Source organism: Oncorhynchus kisutch, linkage group LG16 (genome assembly GCF_002021735.2).
Source record: "Oncorhynchus kisutch isolate 150728-3 linkage group LG16, Okis_V2, whole genome shotgun sequence".
NCBI lineage: Eukaryota > Metazoa > Chordata > Actinopteri > Salmoniformes > Salmonidae > Oncorhynchus > Oncorhynchus kisutch.
The window spans coordinates 1769281-1792094 of NC_034189.2; the positions used below are offsets into that span (position 1 = coordinate 1769281).

The window sequence follows — 22814 nt, forward strand, 5'->3', positions numbered from 1 at the left end:
ATCAATTCATCCATTATTTCCAGATAATGTAACAAGTCATCCATTATATCAAGATACTGTATATATTCATCCATTATCTCAGGATAATGTACAAATTCACCCATTATCTCCAGATCAAATCAAATCAAATCAAATCAAATGTATTTATATAGCCCTTCGTACATCAGCTGATATCTCAAAGTGCTGTACAGAAACCCAGCCTAAAACCCCAAACAGCAAGCAATGCAGGTGTAGAATCACGGTGGCTAGGAAAAACTCCCTAGAAAGGCCAATACCTAGGAAGAAACCTAGAGAGGAACCAGGCTATGTGGGGTGGCCAGTCCTCTTCTGGCTGTGCCGGGTGGAGATTATAACAGAACATGGCCAAGATGTTCAACTGTTCATAAATGACCAGCATGGTCAAATAATAATAAGGCAGAACAGTTGAAACTGGAGCAGCAGCACAGTCAGGTGGAAGTTGAAACTGGAGCAGCAGCATGGCCAGGTGGACTGGGGACAGCAAGGAGTCATCATGTCAGGTAGTCCTGGGGCATGGTCCTAGGGCTCAGGTCCTCTGAGAGAGAGAAAGAAAGAGAGAAGGAGAGAATTAGAGAACGCACACTTAGATTCACACAGGACACCGAATAGGACAGGAGAAGTACTCCAGATATAACAAACTGACCCCAGCCCCCCGACACATAAACTACTGCAGCATAAATACTGGAGGCTGAGACAGGAGGGGTCAGGAGACACTGTGGCCCCATCCGAGGACACCCCCGGACAGGGCCAAACAGGAAGGATATAATAATGTACCAAGTCCTCCATTATCTGCAGATAATGTTCAAAGCGTCAGTGTTTATCCCTTACAGGCATGTGTGTATGTAAATGTGTCCATGTTTCTCTGGGTCTATCTGCCCTTTCCTTGCTCTGTTCTGTCCTCTCCTTTCTGCCTCCGTCTCTGTCTGCTGCTTCAGTCACCTTATGACAAACTCTCTCTCCATCTGTAGTCTTGGATGTGAACGTGTTTCTCCTGTCAGCACCTCTATCTGTAGTCTTGGATGTGAACGTGTTTCTCCTATCAGCACCTCTATCTGTAGTCTTGGATGTGAAAGTGTTTCTCCTGTCAGCACCTCGATCTGTAGTCTTGGATGTGAAGGTGTTTCTCCTGTCAGCACCTCGATCTGTAGTCTTGGATGTGAAGGTGTTTCTCCTGTCAGCACCTCTATCTGTAGTCTTGGATGTGAAGGTGTTTCTCCTGTCAGCACCTCTATCTGTAGTCTTGGATGTGAACGTGTTTCTCCTGTCAGCACTTCTATCTGTAGTCTTGGATGTGAAGGTGTTTCTCCTGTCAGCACCTCTATCTGTAGTCTTGGATGTGAAAGTGTTTCTCCTGTCAGCACCTCTATCTGGAGTCTACATAAATCTCCCACATGAGACACCATCTCAACTGACTTCAGTTGGCTTCAATTCACATAGGAATTAATGTCATGTGATTGAGGTCTTTGTTCATTCATATGGGCCAGAATCCATGGAAGAACAGGAAGTTACCAGTTGTCCTTGACTGTGTGTCATTTGTTTTTCTCCAGGGTCGTCTGAGGTTCAGGTTGTTGGACCGGCTGACCGAGTTGATGCCTTAGCTGGTGATGACATCATTCTACCATGTTCCCTGAAACCCAATATTAGTGCTAAGGACATGCTAGTGCAGTGGACAGGATTGTACCTGAAAACAAGAAACGTCCATCTTTATCGTCAAGGTCGAGACTCCAATGAGGATCAGTTTCCATCCTACAGGGGAAGGACATCAATGTTTCATGAAGAACTGAAGAACGGCAACGTCTCCTTAAAGCTGACCAGAGTTACTCTCTCTGATGCTGGAAGCTACAGGTGCTTCCTTCCAACACTGACCAGCCAGGTGAAGGAAACCACTGTTCAACTCTTTGTTGGTGAGTCATGAATACTGGAGATGTGATCAGAGGTTGTATTGGTAAATCTGGCTAAATGATTGGCTGCTAAAATATCAACATGTCTTCCTCCCTCATCAGTCCTTCCTCTGTTAGAGGTCATGTATTCAGCTGGTCTTCCTCCCTCATCATTCCTTCCTCTGTTATAGATCATGTATTCAGCTGGTCTTCCTCCCTCATCATGTATTCAGCTGCTCAGCACACAGCCTTTACAACACACTCCTCACACGTCAAAACCTCCCACAGTCACACTGTCTGTGTCCCAATATTCCTACTACCTACTGTTGACTCACTGGTGGTGTCCCAATATTATTACTGTTGACTCAATGCTGTATCCCAATATTCCTACTGTTGACTCACTGTCTGTGTCCCAATATTCCTACTGTTGACTCACTGTCTGTGTCCCAATATTCCTACTACCTACTGTTGACTCACTGTCTGTGTCCCAATATTCCTACTGTTGACTCACTGTCTGTGTCCCAATATTCCTACTACCTACTGTTGACTCACTGTCTGTGTCCCAATATTCCTACTGTTGACTCACTGTCTGTGTCCCAATATTCCTACTACCTACTGTTGACTCACAGTAGTTACAATTTACTGATAGTCATACATTCTATATAGTCAACAGCATTGTGCTGCTTTGCTAATTGATTTGTCCAAGGCTTTTGCACAGTGAATTATTGCTGCAGGGTTCTGTTAATACTGGAGTGCTGCAGGGTTCTGGTAATACTGGAGTGCTGCAGGGTTCTGTTAATACTGGAGTGCTGCAGGGTTCTGTTAATACTGGAGTGCTGCAGGGTTCTGTTAATACTGGAGTGCTGCAGGGTTCTGTTAATACTGGAGTGCTGTAGGGTTCTGTTAATACTGGAGTGCTGCAGGGTTCTGTTAATACTGGAGTGCTGCAGGGTTCTGTTAATACTGGAGTGCTGTAGGGTTCTGTTAATACTGGAGTGCTGCAGGGTTCTGTTAATACTGGAGTGCTGCAGGGTTCTGTTAATACTGGAGTGCTGTAGGGTTCTGTTAATACTGGAGTGCTGCAGGGTTCTGTTAATAATGGAGTGCTGCAGGGTTCTGTTAATACTGGAGTGCTGCAGGGTTCTGTTAATACTGGAGTGTTGCACGGTTCTGTTAATACTGGAGTGCTGCAGGGTTCTGTTAATACTGGGGTACTGCAGGGTTCTGTTAATACTGGAGTGCTGCAGGGTTCTGTTAATACTGGAGTGCTGCAGGGTTCTGTTAATACTGGAGTGCTGCAGGGTTCTGTTAATACTGGAGTGCTGCAGGGTTCTGTTAATACTGGGGTACTGTAGGGTTCTGTTAATACTGGAGTGCTGCAGGGTTCTGTTAATACTGGAGTGCTGCAGGGTTCTGTTAATACGGGAGCGCTGCACGGTTCTGTTAATATTGGGGTGCTGCAGGGTTCTGTTAATACTGGAGTGCTGCAGGGTTCTGTTAATACTGGAGTGCTGCAGGGTTCTGTTAATACTGGAGTGCTGCAGGGTTCTGTTAATACTGGAGTGCTGCAGGGTTCTGGTAATACTGGAGTGCTACAGGGTTCTGTTAATACTGGAGTGCTGCAGGGTTATTCTTGGGCCATTATTGCTACTATCTATCTAATAACCTGTGTGAAAACATTGCTGATGAAAGGTCCCTCTATATGCAGATGACACCATCTATAGCCCTGATCCCACACTAGATCAGGAAGTGTTTAATGTTGTTGACTAGGTATTTGTCAAATAGCAGGAAGTGTTTTTTTGTCCATCATCACTTCTTTCAGATCAAATTGGTCCAAATTGCAGAGAAAATCTAACTAATGGTATTGATCAAGATCAAGAAAGCAGCCTCAGATAATCACTTATCAAAACAAGCATCATCACTACCTGCTCATCAACCCTGCCTCAGATAGTCACTTATCAAAACAAGCATCATCACTACCTGCTCATCAACCCTGCCTCAGATAGTCACTTATCAAAACAAGCATCATCACTACCTGCTCATCAACCCTGCCTCAGATAGTCACTTATTAAAACAAGCATCATCACTACCTGCTCATCAACCCTGCCTCAGATAGTCACTTATCAAAACAAGCATCATCACTACCTGCTCATCAACCCTGCCTCAGATAGTCACTTATCAAAACAAGCATCATCACTACCTGCTCATCAACCCTGCCTCAGATAGTCACTTATCAAAACAAGCATCATCACTACCTGCTCATCAACCCTGCCACAGATAGTCACTTATCAAAACAAGCCACTAGAGGTGATGTCATCATGTACGGATGTCTTTTAATCATCATTATAATAAATGGAAATACTCTACTTGACCAAAAGTATGTGGACACCTGCTCATCTACCCTGCCTCAGATAGTCATTTATCAAAACATCTAACCAACACTAGACACTCTACCATGCTGCTGGTAGATTGGTAACCAACACTAGACACTCTACCATGCTGCTGTTAGACTGGTAACCAACACTAGACACTCTACCATGCTGCTGGTAGATTGGTAACCAACACTAGACACTCTACCATGCTGCTGGTAGATTGGTAACCAACACTAGACACTCTACCATGCTGCTGTTAGACTGGTAACCAACACTAGACACTCTACCATGCTGCTTTAGATTGGTAACCAACACTAGACACTCTACCATGCTGCTGGTAGATTGGTAACCAACACTAGACACTCTACCATGCTGCTGGTAGACTGGTAACCAACACTAGACACTCTACCATGCTGCTGTTAGACTGGTAACCAACATTAGACACTCTACCATGCTGCTGTTAGACTGGTAACCAACACTAGACACTCTACCATGCTGCTGGTAGATTGGTAACCAACACTAGACACTCTACCATGCTGCTGGTAGATTGGTAACCAACACTAGACACTCTACCATGCTGCTTTAGATTGGTAACCAACACTAGACACTCTACCATGCTGCTGGTAGACTGGTAACCAACATTAGACACTCTACCATGCTGCTGTTAGACTGGTAACCAACACTAGACACTCTACCATGCTGCTGGTAGATTGGTAACCAACACTAGACACTCTACCATGCTGCTGGTAGATTGGTAACCAACACTAGACACTCTACCATGCTGCTGGTAGATTGGTAACCAACACTAGACACTCTACCATGCTGCTGGTAGACTGGTAACCAACACTAGACACTCTACCATGCTGCTGTTAGACTGGTAACCAACACATCACTGTATATCAACGCTAGACACTCTACCATGCTGCTGGTAGATTGGTAACCAACACTAGACACTCTACCATGCTGCTGGTAGATTGGTAACCAACACTAGACACTCTACCATGCTGCTGGTAGATTGGTAACCAACACTAGACACTCTACCATGCTGCTGGTAGATTGGTAACCAACACTAGACACTCTACCATGCTGCTGGTAGATTGGTAACCAACACTAGACACTCTACCATGCTGCTGGTAGATTGGTAACCAACACTAGACACTCTACCATGCTGCTTTAGATTGGTAACCAACACTAGACACTCTACCATGCTGCTGGTAGATTGGTAACCAACACTAGACACTCTACCATGCTGCTTTAGATTGGTAACCAACACTAGACACTCTACCATGCTGCTGGTAGATTGGTAACCAACACTAGACACTCTACCATGCTGCTGGTAGATTGGTAACCAACACATCACTATATATCAACACTAGACACTCTACCATGCTGCTGGTAGATTGGTAACCAACACTAGACACTCTACCATGCTGCTGGTAGACTGGTAACCAACACTAGACACTCTACCATGCTGCTGGTAGATTGGTAACCAACACTAGACACTCTACCATGCTGCTGTTAGACTGGTAACCAACACTAGACACTCTACCATGCTGCTGGTAGATTGGTAACCAACACTAGACACTCTACCATGCTGCTGGTAGATTGGTAACCAACACATCACTATATATCAACACTAGACACTCTACCATGCTGCTGGTAGATTGGTAACCAACACATCCAGGTTGGTGCCACCCCCCCCCCCCCCCTTGGGTTGTGCCGTGGCGGAGATCTTTGTGAGCTTTCAGGATGGTAGGTTGGTGGTTGAAGATATCCCTCTAGTGGTGTGGGGGCTATGCTTTGGCAAAGTGGGGGGTGTTATATCCTGCCTGTTTGGCCCTGTCTGGGGGTATCATCGAATGGGGCCACAGTGTCTCCTGACCCCTCCAGTCTCAGCCTCCAGTATTTATGCTGCAGTAGTTTGTGTTGGGGGGCTAGGGTCAGTTTGTTATATCTGGAATACTTCTCCCTTCTTATCCGGTGTCCTGTGTGAATTTAAGTATGCTCTCTCTAATTCTCTCTTTCTCTCTCTCGGAGGACCTGAGCCCTAGGACCATGCCTCAGGTCTACCTGGTCTGATGACTCCTTGCTGTCCCCAGTCCACCTGGCCCTAGGAACATGCCTCAGGACTACCTGGTCTGATGACTCCTTGCTGTCCCCAGTCCACCTGGCCCTAGGACCATGCCTCAGGACTACCTGGCCTGATGACTCCTTGCTGTCCCCAGTCCACCTGGCCGTGCTGCTGCTCCAGTTTATTATTATATGACCCTGCTGGTCATCTATGAACATTTGAACATCTTCCTACTACCTGCTGTTGACTCACTGTTTGTGTCCCAATATTCCTACTACCTGCTGTTGACTCACTGTCTGTGTCCCAATATTCCTACTACCTGCTGTTGACTCACTGTCTGTGTCCCAATATTCCTACTACCTACTGTTGACTCACTGCTGTGTCCCAATATTCCTACTACTTGCTGTTGACTCACTGTCTGTGTCCCAATATTCCTACTACCTACTGTTAACTCACTGCTGTGTCCCAATATTCCTACTACCTGCTGTTGACTCACAATAGTTACTATGTACTGATAGTAATACATTCTGTTGCAATCTCCTGCTGGTCATCTATGAACATTTGAAAAACTTGACCATGTTCTGTTATAATCTCCATCCGGCAGAGCCAGAAGAGGACTGGTCACCCCTCAGAGCCTGGTTCCTCTCTACCCAGTACAGCCAGAAGAGCACTGGTCACCCCTCAGAGCCTGGTTCCTCTGGTCTACCCAGAATAGCCAGTAGAGGACTGGTCACCCCTCAGAGCCTGGTTCCTCTGGTCTACCCAGTACAGCCAGTAGAGGACTGGTCACCCCTCAGAGCCTGGTTCCTCCGGTCTACCCAGTACAGCCAGTCGAGTGCTGGTCACCCCTCAGAGCCTGGGTCCTCCGGTCTACCCAGTACAGCCAGTCGAGTGCTGGTCACCCCTCAGAACCTGGTTCCTCTCTAGGTTTCTCCCTAGGTTCCTGCCTTTCTAGGGAGTTTTTCCTAGCCAACGTGCTTCTACACCTGCATTGCTTGTTGTTTTGGGTTTTAGGCTGGGTTTCTGTACAGCACTTTGAGATATCTGCTGATGTAAGAAGGGCTTTATAAATAAATTGGATTTGACCACTGTATATCAACACTAGACACTCTACCATGCTGCTGGTAGATTGGTAACCAACACTAGACACTCTACCATGCTGCTTTAGATTGGTAACCAACACTAGACACTCTACCATGCTGCTGTTAGACTGGTAACCAACACTAGACACTCTACCATGCTGCTGGTAGATTGGTAACCAACACTAGACACTCTACCATGCTGCTGGTAGATTGGTAACCAACACTAGACACTCTACCATGCTGCTGTTAGACTGGTAACCAACACTAGACACTCTACCATGCTGCTGTTAGACTGGTAACCAACACTAGACACTCTACCATGCTGCTGGTAGATTGGTAACCAACACTAGACACTCTACCATGCTGCTGGTAGATTGGTAACCAACACTAGACAACACTACACTACACACAACACTAGACTACGCTTAGTACTTTAATCATTCATTATACATGGCACATAAACTAATAATCACTATTTAGTTACGTTTCAGGGTGGGATTCTTTAATCATTACCTTTAAGCATATAATTCCCTTATCAATCCACCCTTATTGACTATATAATACATACTGATACATCAAACGCTATATGGAATCATAAATGTTATTCAAGATAAAACAAAACCAATACATGTATTTACATCAGATACTCATCAAGACTGTCCAATCATAACACTTATCTCCCTCACTAGCTTTAAGCACCAACTGTCAGAGCAGCTCTCAGATTACTGCACCTGTACATAGCCCACCTATAATTTAGCCCAAACAACTACCTCTTTCCCTACTGTATTTAATTTATTTATTTATTTTGCTTTCTACTTTGCACATTCTTCCATTGCAAATCTACCATTCCAGTGTTTTACTTGCTATATTGTATTTACTTTGCCACCATGGCCTTTTTTTGCCTTTACCTCCCTTCTCACCTCATTTGCTCACATCGTATATAGACTTGTTTATACTGTATTATTGACTGTATGTTTGTTTTACTCCATGTGTAACTCTGTGTCGTTGTATCTGTCGAACTGCTTTGCTTTATCTTGGCCAGGTCGCAATTGTAAATGAGAACTTGTTCTCAACTTGCCAACCTGGTTAAATAAAGGTGAAAAAAAATAAAAAATAATAATAACTCTTCTTTTTTAGGATTTTCATTATAATCTTCATTAAAGGAACAGTTTGATCTAAATATTGAAGATAGTCTCATCTAACATTGGAGCCATCTCCTAGGCCTGCAGCCTGTATTCGTCATCCCACTGGTTGGAGCTCGGAATCGGTCCGTATCTCACCATCTGTTGCGTCATCGATCTCTCTAGAGTTCTGGTGATTAATCCTCTCACACATGGGACCAAACAGCATCCACACAACACCAACACAGTCATACAGGTGAAAGCAACTCAGAACATGGTAATTCTAACATTTTTTTCATTTTCCAAACATGCTATCGAATCACCCAGTCAGTAAGGTATCCACCCCAGAGTTCACCGCTAACTCGTTAGCCAATGTGGTTAACCAGCCGGGGCCTTGGTCACTGATCCATCTGTGTGATTGAAAAATAAGCATACAGCAATGAACCCCAATCATTCTACATCCCCCGCCCTTTTCTGCCAATAACATATCGAGAGTCAGTCTATTTTGCCAGGTCATGAGGGAGGGAGGGGGCGGATAATTGGTCAGAGAACCCCTTCACTGCATCCCGGATTCAGTCATGAATCTCTATTGATTATAATAGATGTAATTAATCCAATCCACATTTTTATTTGTTGTCAACTACCAAACGAGTGTAGTGGTAAAGCCTTCACCTAATTTGATCCATAGCTTTGTATTCATCTGGACCTTCCCTGAGGATGCCAATAGCATCCATCTAGACTCCCATCCTGGTCAAAACTCCTCCTCCTACTTTAGCTTCCTATAACTGGCCTCTGATGACTCGAACTGGTTGGACCAATAACCCCGGGGCACAAGTTCCTAGCCACTCTTTTGGTAGTGTCTATCGTATGCGTCCTTTGCTGGTACAAGCCCACCATACATCAGTTATAGGTGCTGTGAGATTAAGAATCTTCCAATCCTAAGTCAGTCACATTAACGATTACCTTTCAGCCATTAAAATCAAGTTCTCAGTGGCAGTCTTGTATCTGGTCTTCATCAGGGGCTAAAGTGAACCGAGGTGGGTTGGCCGAGTACTTCAATCTGGACAACCCAATCCCTGTAAAGTTATCTGCTTCCCCAGGAAATGTGTTTAATGTTTACCTTAAATCCTACATCTTTACCTTCTTTGACTCTTTGACTCCTTATTCTGTACGTCACTCATCAGTGTATTATATAGTTTATCTTTTACTTCTTATCAATGACAACGGCGTCATATAATTAGTACCGGAAGGTGGTGGATCTGGATGTATCAGAAAGGTTACCAAGACTATGATGCCTAATCTATAATCCCTAATCTTCCCAAAATCCGCCAACCCTCTCCTGCCCTTAGTCGGTCTGCTAGGTACCACCTCAGGGACTGGATCCACACCCAGTCTCTTGGTTGGATTGAGTGAATCACCTTCTCCTGTAATTCACCTGTCGGACACAAAATCTTGGACATACGGGTTTGGTCTTCTCATGTGTTCTGCTAGTATATCTTCAAATTCTATGTCTACCTATTCTGGTCTCCCTAACTCTGGCATTCTATTTGTTCTACCTGATTAGCTAAAATGTCATCCATTATTTATAGAAATAGATCCTAGTAAACCAACTCTAGGGATAAGATCTTGACCTAATATTTTAGCTACCATAATCGTGTCCACCAAGTAAGTTGGAAACGCTTCTACCCATTTGCTATACTTATCTATTATTGTTGAACACCCCTTTTTCCCCTCACTTCAGAATAGTACAATGAAGTCCATTTACAAATGTTGTAATGGATATGCTACAATCTAAAAAAAAAAGGAGTTATCCCCTAGGCCACTAAGTGTTTCCTAACCTGCAATGTTTCCTAACCTGTTCTATCACCTGGTGTTTCCTAACCTGCTCTACCATCCTGCCACTAAGTCTTTCCTAACCTGCTCTACCATCCTTCCTCCCTGTTGGCACATGGCTCTACCCATGTGTCAATATTGCTGCATATCTAAACAATGACTTTGGTAAGATTAGTAAATTATCCCTTATGTCAGACCTTATCTTGTAGGATTGCCCCTTTCATTTTCCACATGTCCAATTCTCCCTGGGGCGTTCGTTCTTGTCCTGTAACAATTCTCCCTGGGGTGTTCGTTCTTGTCCTGTAACAATTCTCCCTGGGGCGTTCGTTCTTGTCCTGTAACAATTCTCCCTGGGGCGTTCGTTCTTGTCCTGTAACAATTCTCCCTGGGGCGTTCGTTTTTGTCCTGTAACAATTCTCCCTGGGGCGTTCGTTCTTGTCCTGTAACAATTATCTGTCAAGTGTCTTATCTTCTTTAAGATTTATCTGTCCTGCTTTGTATGGTTTTAAATGCATATGTGCGGTCTGTGTAAATAGTAACCTTTCTCTCCTTTCTTATTTCGCAGGCTCTAGTCAATTTCAGCCTGCTGTGCAGAATATTTTCTGGGCAATGTTTCAGTGTCTAACACTTTAGTTCTTGAAACCAACTAAGCTTTCATTCCCCTTTTAGTTAGGGTAACAACGACTTTCAACAAAATCTTCATATCTTTTCCTAGCGAATGTACCATACACTTAAAATTAAATTACCTGTCTCTTCTGACTTTTCATATTTTTAAAAGCAATAGAGCCGACAGTCTCTCCATGAATTAATATCCTAAAGCTAAGAGAAACAAAATCTATTTTATTCTTATTCTGTCTTTTGTCTGTCACGGTATTATTTCTGTCCCCCATTTCTCGGGAGAGCCTTACACTCCAGCCATCTAATCCTGTTTATATTTTAACTATGCTGGTCTCCACTCAGTAACTGTTATCTACCCATTCTGTGTCACTTCTATCTTCTCTCCTCCTGCTACTCCCAAACCATCAAGATCTCAGCAGGGCTTCTCCATCTGCCATTCCTTCTGTCTGTCGCTCTTTCCTATAACAGGCAGTATCAAATATGGTTTCTGTTTCCAAATATTGACTAAATGTCTCACTGTCTCCCTGTCTACACTCATGCATGGAGTGTTAGAAAAATCAAGATGCCTATGGTAGTAATCTCTAAGATTATAGTTGATAAAGTTTATCTCGATACTCTCAATGATCCTGGATCACCACAGATATCATATATCCCTGTCCTGTTGCCTTAGAATATGTCCTAAATATTTAACATAAGTCTGCCATTATTAAACTTATTCTTGCTAACTTCATAACCTTATTCAACAACAAACTATAATAATTGTAAGGGTTTTCCTCCTCCTCTTCGTCTGAGGAGGAGAAGCGAGAAGGATCGGAGGACCAATGCGCAGGGTGGTAAGTGTCCATGGTTTTTTTAATAAGAGAAACTCAACATGAACACAATACAAAACAATAAACGTGGCAAAACCCGAAACAGTCCTATCTGGTACAGAGAACACAAAGACAGGAAACAACCACCCACAAAACCCAACACAAAACAAGCTACCTAAATATGGTTCGCTATCAGAGACAGTGACTAACACCTGCCTCTGATTGAGAACCATATCAGGCCATACATAGAAACGGACAAACTAGACACACAGCATAGAATGCCCACCCAGCTCACGTCGTGACCAACACTAAAACAAGGAAAACACAAAATAACTATGGTCAGAACGTGACAGTGACAGTACCCCCCCCCCCCCCCCCCCCCCCCCCCCCCAAGACTCCAACCGCACAACCTAAACCTATAGGGGAGGGTCTGGGTGGGCATCTGTCCGCGGTGGCGGCTCTGGCAGTGGACGTGGACCCCACTCCATCATTGTCTTTTTCCACCTCCTTAGCGTTCTTTGAGTGGCGAACCTTGCCGCCGACCTTGGCCTAGGGACCCTAACAAAGGGCCCCACTGGACTGAGGAAGCTCATGACCGAGGGGTAGCTCATGACCGAGGGGTAGCTTAGGAATGAGGGGTAGCTCAGGCCTGAGGGGTAGCTCAGGACTGAGGGGTAGCTCAGGCTTGTTGACGGCTCTGGCAGCTTCTGGCTGACTGACGGCTCTGGCAGATCCTGGCTGAATGGCGGCTCTGGCAGATCCTGGCTGAATGGCGGCTCTGGCAGAACCTGGCTGACTGGCGGCTCTGGCAGAACCTGGCTGACTGGCGGCTCTGGCGGATCCTGGCTGACTGGCGGCTCTGGCGGATCCTGGCTGACTGGCGGCTCCTGGCAGACTGGCGGCTCTAGCAGCTCTGGACAGGCGGGAGACTCTAGCAGCTCTGGACAGGAGGGAGACTCTAGCAGCTCTGGACAGGAGGGAGACTCTAGCAGCTCTGGACAGGAGGGAGACTCTAGCAGCTCTGGACAGGAGGGAGACTCTAGCAGCTCTGGACAGGCGGGAGACTCTAGCAGCTCTGGACAGGCGAGGCACACTATAGGCCTGGTGCGTGGTGCCGGCACTGGTGGTACTAGGCCAAGGGCACGCACCTCAGGGCGAGTGCGGGGAGGAGAAACAGGGAGTACTGGGCTCTGGACACGCACAGGAAGCCTGGTGCGGGGGGCTGCCACCGGAGGGCTGGTGCGTGTAGGTGGCACTGGATAGACTGGACCGTGCAGGTGCACTGGAGCTCTTGAGCACCGAGCCTGCCCAACCTTACCTGGCTCGATGCCCACTCTAGCCCGGCCGATACGAGGATCTGGTATGTACCGCACCGGGCTATGCACCCGCACTGGAGACACCGTGCGCTCTACAGCATAACACGGTGCCTGCCCGGTCTCTTTAGCCCCCCGGTAAGCACAGGAAGTTGGCGCAGGTCTCCTACTCCCTGTTTGCCTCCCGCCATACTCCCTGTTTGCCTCCCCCAATACATTTTTGGGGCTGACTCTCGGGCTTCCATCCACGCCGCCGTGTCCGGCTCTCCAACTCCATTCTCCTATAATCCTTCCTCGCACTGCTCCAGCGAATCCCATGCGGGCTCCCGCACTCTCACTGGGTCGACCGCCCACCTGTCTATTTCCTCCCAAGTAGTATAGTCCATACTTCGCTGCTCCTGCTGCTGCTGCCTGTCACCACGCCGCTTGGTCCTGTTGTGGTGGGTGATTCTGTTGCGGTTTTCTTCCGTCGAAAGAGAGGAGGACCAAAATGCAGCGTGGTTATCTTTATACATCTTTTAATGAAAGATGAAAAATGAACAATATACAAAACAAGAACTGTGAAAAACCGAAACAGCCCTATCTGGTGCAACAAACACAGAGACAGGAACAATCACCCACGAAACACTCAAAGATTATGGCTGCCTAAATATGGTTCCAAATCAGAGACAACGATAAACACCTGCCTCTGATTGAGAACCACTCCAGGCAAACATAGACTTTTCTAGACTACTATACTAAACAACAATCCCATTAGCTACAAAAACCCCTAGACACAACACACCACATAAATACCCATGTCACACCCTGGCCTGACCAAAATAATAAAGAAAACACAAAATACTAAGGCCAGGGCGTGACGATATATTATTGATGTTATTATTTAGGTCTCAATATTTGCTCCAATTCTCACAATCTATGTGTCTGTTTCTATAATCTGTTATTGTACTTAAATCTCACAATCTATGTGTGTGCTCTATTGTTATCATACTTAATCTCACTTACTCCTGTTAGTCAGACTAACATAACTTACTTTACTTTACTTCTAAATTATCCGGCTACTGTATTTCAAGCAGTTTTACTTTCAGGTCTTACTGTTAGAAATGGCGCAGGAGGAGATGGCCGCCGTTTTACGGTCACCTAACAATTGTGTTTTTTTTTTAGATATTTGTAAATTATTTTGTACATAATGTTTCTGCAACCGTATCTTACGGAAGAAAAGAGCTTCTGGATATCAGGACAGCGATCACTCACCTCGGATTAGACTAAGATTTCTTCAACAACAACAACAACAGGCAGGACTCACACAATATTCTCCAAACACCCCACAGGGCAGACATCCCAATTATTCGCAAAAGGAAGCGACGCAGAGGACGAAGAGCCGGCTGCCTCGTCCCCTCTCTTCTCTTTCTCCCTCTCCTTCTCTCTCTCTCCCCTCTCTTCTCTCTCTCCCTCTCCTTCTCTCTCCTCCCCTCTCTTCTCTCTCTCTCCCTCTCCTTCTCTCTCCTCCCCTCTCTTCTCTCTCTCTCCCCCTCCTTCTCTCTCCTCCCCTCTCTTCTCTCTCTCCCTCTCCTTATCTCTCTCCCTCTCTTCTCTCTCTCTCCCCTCTTTCTCTCTCCTCCCCTCACTTCTCTCTCCTCCCCCTCTCTTCTCTCTCCTCCCCTATCTTCTCTCTCTCTCCTCTCCTTCTCTTTCCTTCCCTCTCTTCTCTCTCTCCCTCTCCTTCTCTCTCCTCCCCTCTCTTCTCTCTCTCCCTCTCCTTCTCTCCCTCCGTCAGACAGTATATTGTATAATAATATGACTGATGGCTAGCATCTCTCTGTCCTCTCTCATCCCCTCATCTGTCACACCCTGACCATAGTTTGTTTTGTATGTGTCTATGTTAGTTGTTTGTGTCAGCACAGTTCTTAGCTTCACGGTCGTTATGTGTTTATTTGGTTTTGTACAGTTTACTTCGTGTTTTTTGTCGTCATTTATTAAATTATGCATTTTGGTCCGCTTCTTACGATGATCGTGACATCATCGCTCACTCTGTCACCCTGAGGGGGAGGAGGAGAAGAGATGGAAGAATGCAGCTATAATGTAATACTATGTAATAATACCGACACAGGACGGGAGGCTCCGGACAAATACAATTAGGAAAGCTGCCGTTACCGTCAATATTACTCGCCAACATGCAATCATTGGACAATAAACTAGACGAGGTACGATCACGAATATCCTACCAATGGGACATTAAAAACTGTAATATCCTATGTTTCACGGAATCGTGGCTGAATGACGACATGGCTAGATACACGCTGCACCAGCAAGATAGAACAGCACACTCCGTTAAGACGAGATGGGGCGGTCTGTGCATATTTGTAAACAACAGCTGGTGCACGAAATCTAAGGAAGTCTCTAGATTTTGCTCGCCTGAAGTAGAGAATATTGTGATAAATTGCAGGCCACACTACTTGCCTAGAGAGTTCTCAGCTATACTTTTCATGGCTGTTTATTTACCACCACAGATGGATGCTGGCACTAAGACCGCACTCAGCCAGCTGTATAAGGAAATAAGCAAACAGGAAACCACTCACCCAGAGGCGGCGCTCCTAGTGGCCGGAGACTTTAATGCAGGGAAACTTAAATCAGTTCTACCAAATCTCTATCAACATGTTAAATGTGCAACCAGAGGGAAAAACATTCTAGATCACCTGTACTCCACACACAGAGACGCGTACAAAGCTCTCCCTTGCCCACAACTCTATCCTCCTGATTCCTGCTTACAAGCAAACATTAAAGCAGGAAGCACCAGTGACTCGGTCTATAAAAAAATGGTCAGATGAAGCATATGCTAAACTACAGGACTGCTTTGCTATCACAGACTGGAACATGTTCCAGGATTCTTCCGATGGCATTGAGGAGTACACCACATCAGTCACTGGCTTTATCAATAAGTACATTGAGGACTTCGTCCCCACAGTGACGGTACGTACATACCCCCACCAGAAGACATGGATTACAGGCAACATTCGCACTGAGCTAAAGGGTAGAGCTGCCGCTTTCAAGGACTCTAACCCGGAAGCTTACAAGAAATCCCGCTATGCCCTGCGACGAACCATCAAACAGGCAAAGCGTCAATACAGGGCTAAGATTGAATCATACTACACTGGCTCCGACGCTCGTCGGATGTGGCAGGGCTTGCAAACTATTAGACTACAATGGGAAGCACAGCCGCGAGCTGCCCAGTGACACGAGCCTACCAGACGAGCTAATCACTTCTATGCTTGCTTCGAGGCAAGCAACACTGAGGCATTCATGAGAGCATCAGCTCTTCCAGACGACTGTGTGATCACGCTCTCCGTAGCCGACGTGAGTAAGACCTTTAAACAGGTCAACATACACAAGGCTGCGGGTCCAGACAGATTACCAGGACGTGTGCTCTGGGCATGTGCTGTCCAACTGGCAGGTGTCTTCACTGACATTTTCAACATGTCCCTGATTGAGTCTGTAATACCAACATGCTTCAAGCAGACCACCATAGTCCATGTGCTCAAGAACACTAAGGCAACCTGCCAAAATGACTACAGACCCGTGGCACTCACGTCCGTAGCCATGAAGTGCTTTGAAAGACTGGTAATGGCATCAACACCCAGAAACCCTAGACCCACTCCAAAGATACAGCATACAATATTCAATCACAAATGATGTGGTGGCGGGCTATAGTGCATAAAACACACAGAAGGTGACAGACTCAATCACTCATTGTTGTTTTTTTTGGGACCCAAAAAAGTTGTACTTTTGACTCGTCTGTCCACAACAAGAGAACATATTTTTGGATTTATAATAATAATGCCAAGAGTGTACAAAGCTGTCATCGAGGTTATTTGAAGAATCTCAAATATATTTAGCTTTTCAACACTTTTTTGGTTACTACATGATTCCATATGTGTTATTTCATAGTTGTGATGTCTTCACTATTATTCTACAATGTAGAAAATAGTAAAAATAAAGAAAAACCCTTGAATGAGGTTTTGTTTTAAAAGATTTTCCTGGTGGTGTATATTCTTTCGTTATTTGGAAATATCGATTATATCGAAGGTTTTGGTTGAAGATCTGACAACATTCAAAATAGAAAAATCATCAGAAAAAAACGTTTTCACTGTAGTTTGATCTTGTATCATATCCTAGCCATCTGTTTTATCTTGTATCTGTATCTCAGCCAGTGATCTGTTTTATCTTGTATCTGTGTAGGTGCTGTATCTCAGCCAGTGATCTCTGTTTTATCTTGTATCTGTGTAGGTGCTGTATCTCAGCCAGTGATCTGTTTTATCTTGTATCTGTAGGTGCTGTATCTCAGCCAGTGATCTGTTTTGTCTTGTATCTGTGTAGGTGCTGTATCTCAGCCAGTGATCTGTTTTATCTTGTATCTGTGTAGGTGCTGTATCTCAGCCAGTGATCTCTGTTTTATCTTGTATCTGTGTAGGTGCTGTATCTCAGCCAGTGATCTCTGTTTTATCTTGTATCTGTGTAGGTGCTGTATCTCAGCCAGTGATCTGTTTTATCTTGTATCTGTGTAGGTGCTGTATCTCAGCCAGTGATCTCTGTTTTATCTTGTATCTGTGTAGGTGCTGTATCTCAGCCAGTGATCTGTTTTATCTTGTATCTGTGTAGGTGCTGTATCTCAGCCAGTGATCTCTGTTTTATCTTGTATCTGTGTAGGTGCTGTATCTCAGCCAGTGATCTCTGTTTTATCTTGTATCTGTGTAGGTGCTGTATCTCAGCCAGTGATCTGTTTTATCTTGTATCTGTGTAGGTGCTGTATCTCAGCCAGTGATCTCTGTTTTATCTTGTATCTGTGTAGGTGCTGTATCTCAGCCAGTGATCTGTTTTATCTTGTATCTGTGTAGGTGCTGTATCTCAGCCAGTGATCTGTTTTATCTTGTATCTGTGTAGGTGCTGTATCTCAGCCAGTGATCTGTTTTATCTTGTATCTGTGTAGGTGCTGTATCTCAGCCAGTGATCTGTTTTATCTTGTATCTGTGTAGGTGCTGTATCTCAGACAGTGATCTCTGTTTTATCTTGTGTCTGTGTAGGTGCTGTATCTCAGACAGTGATCTCTGTTTTATCATGTATCTGTGTAGGTGCTGTATCTCAGCCAGTGATCTGTTTTATCTTGTATCTGTGTAGGTGCTGTATCTCAGCCAGTGATCTGTTTTATCTTGTATCTGTGTAGGTGCTGTATCTCAGCCAGTGATCTGTTTTATCTTGTATCTGTGTAGGTGCTGTATCTCAGCCAGTGATCTCTGTTTTATCTTGTGTCTGTGTAGGTGCTGTATCTCAGACAGTGATCTCTGTTTTATCATGTATCTGTGTAGGTTTTGTATCTCAGCCAGTGATCTCTGTTTTATCTTGTATCTGTGGGTGCTGTATCTCAGCCAGTGATCTGTTTTATCTTGTATCACTAGGTGCTGTATCTCAGCCAGTGATCTCTGTTTTTATCTTGTATCTGTATCTCAGCCAGTGATCTCTGTTTTATCTTGTATCTGTAGGTGCTGTATCTCAGCCAGTGATCTCTGTTTTATCTTGTATCTGTAGGTGCTGTATCTCAGCCAGTGATCTCTGTTTTATCTTGTATCTGTGTAGGTGCTGTATCTCAGCCAGTGATCTCTGTTTTATCTTGTATCTGTGTAGGTGCTGTATCTCAGCCATAGATCTCTGTTTTATCTTGTATCTGTAGGTGCTGTATCTCAGACACTGATCTCTGTTTTATATTGTATCTGTGTAGGTGCTGTATCTCAGCCAGTGATCTCTGTTTTATCTTGTATCTGTGTAGGTGCTGTATCTCAGCCAGTGATCTGTTTTATCTTGTATCTGTGTAGGTGCTGTATCTCAGCCAGTGATCTGTTTTATCTTGTATCTGTGTAGGTGCTGTATCTCAGCCAGTGATCTCTGTTTTATCTTGTGTCTGTGTAGGTGCTGTATCTCAGCCAGTGATCTGTTTTATCTTGTATCACTAGGTGCTGTATCTTAGCCAGTGATATGTTTATCGTGTATCTGTGTAGGTGCTGTATCTCAGCCAGTGATCTCTGTTTTATCTTGTATCTGTATCTCAGCCAGTGATCTCTGTTTTATCTTGTATCTGTAGGTGCTGTATCTCAGCCAGTGATCTCTGTTTTATCTTGTATCTGTAGGTGCTGTATCTCAGCCGGTGATCTGTTTTATCTTGTATCTGTGTAGGTGCTGTATCTCAGCCAGTGATCTGTTTTATCTTGTATCTGTGTAGGTGCTGTATCTCAGCCAGTGATCTCTGTTTTATCTTGTATCTGTGTAGGTGCTGTATCTCAGCCAGTGATCTCTGTTTTATCTTGTATCTGTGTAGGTGCTGTATCTCAGCCAGTGATCTGTTTTATCTTGTATCTGTGTAGGTGCTGTATCTCAGCCAGTGATCTCTGTTTTATCTTGTATCTGTGTAGGTGCTGTATCTCAGCCAGTGATCTGTTTTATCTTGTATCTGTAGGTGCTGTATCTCAGCCAGTGATCTGTTTTATCTTGTATCTGTGTAGGTGCTGTATCTCAGCCAGTGATCTGTTTTATCTTGTATCTGTGTAGGTGCTGTATCTCAGCCAGTGATCTCTGTTTTATCTTGTATCTGTGTAGGTGCTGTATCTCAGCCAGTGATCTCTGTTTTATCTTGTATCTGTGTAGGTGCTGTATCTCAGCCAGTGATCTGTTTTATCTTGTATCTGTGTAGGTGCTGTATCTCAGCCAGTGATCTCTGTTTTATCTTGTATCTGTGTAGGTGCTGTATCTCAGCCAGTGATCTGTTTTATCTTGTATCTGTAGGTGCTGTATCTCAGCCAGTGATCTGTTTTATCTTGTATCTGTGTAGGTGCTGTATCTCAGCCAGTGATCTGTTTTATCTTGTATCTGTGTAGGTGCTGTATCTCAGCCAGTGATCTCTGTTTTATCTTGTATCTGTGTAGGTGCTGTATCTCAGCCAGTGATCTCTGTTTTATCTTGTATCTGTGTAGGTGCTGTATCTCAGCCAGTGATCTCTGTTTTATCTTGTATCTGTAGGTGCTGTATCTCAGCCAGTGATCTGTTTTATCTTGTATCTGTGTAGGTGCTGTATCTCAGCCAGTGATCTGTTTTATCTTGTATCTGTAGGTGCTGTATCTCAGCCAGTGATCTGTTTTATCTTGTATCTGTGTAGGTGCTGTATCTCAGACAGTGATCTCTGTTTTATCTTGTATCTGTGTAGGTGCTGTATCTCAGACAGTGATCTCTGTTTTATCTTGTGTCTGTGTAGGTGCTGTATCTCAGCCAGTGATCTCTGTTTTATCATGTATCTGTGTAGGTGCTGTATCTCAGCCAGTGATCTGTTTTATCTTGTATCTGTGTAGGTGCTGTATCTCAGCCAGTGATCTGTTTTATCTTGTATCTGTGTAGGTGCTGTATCTCAGCCAGTGATCTGTTTTATCTTGTATCTGTGTAGGTGCTGTATCTCAGCCAGTGATCTCTGTTTTATCTTGTGTCTGTGTAGGTGCTGTATCTCAGACAGTGATCTCTGTTTTATCTTGTATCTGTGTAGGTGCTGTATCTCAGCCAGTGATCTGTTTTATCTTGTATCTGTGTAGGTGCTGTATCTCAGCCAGTGATCTCTGTTTTATCTTGTATCTGTGTAGGTGCTGTATCTCAGCCAGTGATCTGTTTTATCTTGTATCTGTAGGTGCTGTATCTCAGCCAGTGATCTGTTTTATCTTGTATCTGTGTAGGTGCTGTATCTCAGCCAGTGATCTGTTTTATCTTGTATCTGTGTAGGTGCTGTATCTCAGCCAGTGATCTCTGTTTTATCTTGTATCTGTGTAGGTGCTGTATCTCAGCCAGTGATCTCTGTTTTATCTTGTATCTGTGTAGGTGCTGTATCTCAGCCAGTGATCTGTTTTATCTTGTATCTGTGTAGGTGCTGTATCTCAGCCAGTGATCTCTGTTTTATCTTGTATCTGTGTAGGTGCTGTATCTCAGCCAGTGATCTGTTTTATCTTGTATCTGTAGGTGCTGTATCTCAGCCAGTGATCTGTTTTATCTTGTATCTGTGTAGGTGCTGTATCTCAGCCAGTGATCTGTTTTATCTTGTATCTGTGTAGGTGCTGTATCTCAGCCAGTGATCTCTGTTTTATCTTGTATCTGTGTAGGTGCTGTATCTCAGCCAGTGATCTCTGTTTTATCTTGTATCTGTGTAGGTGCTGTATCTCAGCCAGTGATCTCTGTTTTATCTTGTATCTGTGTAGGTGCTGTATCTCAGCCAGTGATCTGTTTTATCTTGTATCTGTAGGTGCTGTGTCTCAGCCAGTGATCTGTTTTATCTTGTATCTGTGTAGGAGCTGTATCTCAGACAGTGATCTCTGTTTTATCTTGTATCTGTGTAGGTGCTGTATCTCAGACAGTGATCTCTGTTTTATCTTGTGTCTGTGTAGGTGCTGTATCTCAGACAGTGATCTCTGTTTTATCATGTATCTGTGTAGGTGCTGTATCTCAGCCAGTGATCTGTTTTATCTTGTATCTGTGTAGGTGCTGTATCTCAGCCAGTGATCTGTTTTATCTTGTATCTGTGTAGGTGCTGTATCTCAGCCAGTGATCTGTTTTATCTTGTATCTGTGTAGGTGCTGTATCTCAGCCAGTGATCTCTGTTTTATCTTGTGTCTGTGTAGGTGCTGTATCTCAGACAGTGATCTCTGTTTTATCATGTATCTTTGTAGGTTTTGTATCTCAGCCAGTGATCTCTGTTTTATCTTGTATCTGTGGGTGCTGTATCTCAGCCAGTGATCTGTTTTATCTTGTATCACTAGGTGCTGTATCTCAGCCAGTGATCTCTGTTTATATCTTGTATCTGTATCTCAGCCAGTGATCTCTGTTTTATCTTGTATCTGTAGGTGCTGTATCTCAGCCAGTGATCTCTGTTTTATCTTGTATCTGTAGGTGCTGTATCTCAGCCAGTGATCTCTGTTTTATCTTGTATCTGTGTAGGTGCTGTATCTCAGCCAGTGATCTCTGTTTTATCTTGTATCTGTGTAGGTGCTGTATCTCAGCCATAGATCTCTGTTTTATCTTGTATCTGTAGGTGCTGTATCTCAGACACTGATCTCTGTTTTATATTGTATCTGTGTAGGTGCTGTATCTCAGCCAGTGATCTCTGTTTTATCTTGTATCTGTGTAGGTGCTGTATCTCAGCCAGTGATCTGTTTTATCTTGTATCTGTGTAGGTGCTGTATCTCAGCCAGTGATCTCTGTTTTATCTTGTGTCTGTGTAGGTGCTGTATCTCAGCCAGTGATCTGTTTTATCTTGTATCTGTGTAGGTGCTGTATCTCAGCCAGTGATCTCTGTTTTATCTTGTGTCTGTGTAGGTGCTGCATCTCAGACAGTGATCTCTGTTTTATCATGTATCTGTGTAGGTTTTGTATCTCAGCCAGTGATCTCTGTTTTATCTTGTATCTGTGGGTGCTGTATCTCAGCCAGTGATCTGTTTTATCTTGTATCACTAGGTGCTGTATCTTAGCCAGTGATATGTTTATCGTGTATCTGTGTAGGTGCTGTATCTCAGCCAGTGATCTCTGTTTTATCTTGTATCTGTATCTCAGCCAGTGATCTCTGTTTTATCTTGTATCTGTAGGTGCTGTATCTCAGCCAGTGATCTCTGTTTTATCTTGTATC

At 44.3% G+C, this 22814-nt stretch overlaps 1 protein-coding gene across 28 annotated transcripts in view; it reads left to right on the top strand.

Annotated features, from left to right (window-relative positions):
• Positions 1–22814, top strand: part of LOC109886139 (butyrophilin subfamily 3 member A2-like) — a 164248-nt gene that overhangs the window by 22374 nt on the left and 119060 nt on the right. For all 28 annotated transcript variants that reach the window (XM_031791520.1, XM_031791524.1, XM_031791521.1 and 25 more), the window contains exon 2: positions 1566–1922. In XM_031791520.1, coding sequence (XP_031647380.1) covers positions 1566–1922 — 357 coding nt within the window. The remainder of the gene's footprint in view (positions 1–1565; positions 1923–22814) is intronic.